The sequence below is a fragment of the Ziziphus jujuba genome, chromosome 12, assembly GCF_031755915.1.
Source record: "Ziziphus jujuba cultivar Dongzao chromosome 12, ASM3175591v1".
NCBI lineage: Eukaryota > Viridiplantae > Streptophyta > Magnoliopsida > Rosales > Rhamnaceae > Ziziphus > Ziziphus jujuba.
In genome coordinates, this window is record NC_083390.1 from 4,608,384 (window position 1) to 4,609,981 (window position 1,598).

The 1,598-nt window shown below is 42.1% G+C and overlaps 1 protein-coding gene across 1 annotated transcript; it reads left to right on the forward strand.

Annotated features, from left to right (window-relative positions):
* Positions 1 to 227: 227 nt before the first annotated feature.
* On the forward strand, positions 228 to 1,598 carry LOC107428411 (BAHD acyltransferase At5g47980). Its single transcript, XM_016038946.2, has 2 exons — positions 228 to 1,093; positions 1,241 to 1,598. Exons 1-2 carry the CDS (start codon positions 228 to 230, stop codon positions 1,596 to 1,598), a joined length of 1,224 nt encoding a protein of 407 aa, XP_015894432.2.

Sequence of the window (1,598 nt, forward strand, 5' to 3'; positions counted from 1 at the left end):
AATGACCGCCACCTTTCACGAAACTTGCAATTGCCAAGCAAAACCAAACAAATTCTTATGTCATGATGGAGACTCAAATCCAAAATAAATACCCGATTCCTCATATGCTAAAGTTAAGGGTGCCTTAGAGTAGCATTAACTTGGTTGCTCAATCTCAAACATTAAACAGATATAGATCAATCTTCAAGCATACATTTGCAGGAATTAGATTGAATTAGGTCGTGATGATGGAAATGAAGATCGATATCATTGGAAAAGAAACCATAAAACCATCATCTCCAACTCCTCATCACCTTCAAAGCTTCAGTCTTTCTCTATTAGATCAGCTTGCTCCTTCTATATATAACTCCCTCGTATTTTTCTACCCAAACAACAACATTATCGATATCACAAGTACCTCTTATAAACATAAATCCCAACACCTCAAGAAATCTCTATCCCAAACCTTGACTCGCTTCTACCCACTTGCGGGAAGATTCAAGGATAACAAGTCCATTGCATGTCATGATGATGGAGTTCACTACATCGAAGCTCGATGCCATGGCCTTCTCTCAAGCTTTCTACAACAACCTGAAGCCGAGGCACTGAAACGATTTCTTCCGGTTGAGACTCATCCAATTCGTGCAGAAACATTTACAGGTCCTCTACTTGTTGTTCAAGCCAGTTTCTTCGACTGCGGTGGATTGGCAATAGGCTTCTCTATAACACACAAGTTGGCCGACGGAGGTACGCTGCGCATGTTCATCAAGGGTTGGGCTGCAACGGCTCTTGGACATGGAGAAAAAGTTGTACCGGAATTCAAAGCAGCCTCTTATTTCCCACCAAGCGATGATCTCTCAATCAACTTTCCTGCCGTGGAGTTTAAGAAAGTGAATTGCGTTTCCAAGAGGTTTGTGTTCGATGCATCGAATCTCGCATCTCTTAAGGCCAAAGCTTCGAGTTTAAGCGTTGAAAACCCAAGCCGGGTTGAAGTAGTGACGGCATTGATCTGGCGATGTGCAATATCTGCAAGAAGATCGAACTCCGAATTTCCATTATTGAACTGGGTTTTGACTCACTCCTTGAACTTGAGGAAGAAGGTTGAACCGCCATTGTCAGAAAACTGTATGGGAAACCTCGTATGGTTCTACGCCGTAAAGAAAGATGATGATGATGAGGAGGAGGAGGAAGAAGAAGAAGAAGAAGAAGAAGAAGAAGAGATGAGTAAAAAAGACCTGCAAGATTTGGTATGTGGTATAAGAAAAGGAGCTAGAGAACTAGGAGAAATCCAAGCAAAAAGATTTCAAGGGAATGATGGACGACAAGTCGTTTTGGAGTCTTACAAAGAGGGCGGACAGATGATTAGAAGAGATGATATAAACCTGTTGATCTGCACCAGTTTATGCAACTTTCAATTATATGATGTTGATTTTGGTTGGGGAAGGCCTATCTGGGTGACTCTTCCCAGCGGGTCTATAAAGAACGTAGTGTCGTTAATGGATACAAGAGAAGGTGATGGAGTGGAAGCTTGGGTGAGTTTGAGCCAAAACGACATGGGATTATTCGAACATGATCCTCAACTTCTTGCATTTGGGTCGCCAAATCCAAGTGTCTTTTAG

What these genes read in the sequence shown, in the direction of transcription:
- LOC107428411 (XM_016038946.2), top strand. Translation starts at nt 228, where the DNA reads ATGGAAATGAAGATCGATATCATTGGAAAAGAAACCATAAAACCATCA. An exon ending in AAGAAGGTTGAACCGCCATT is followed by an intron (nt 1,094 to 1,240) that starts GTCAGAAAACTG and finishes ATGTGGTATAAG; the next exon opens with AAAAGGAGCTAGAGAACTAG.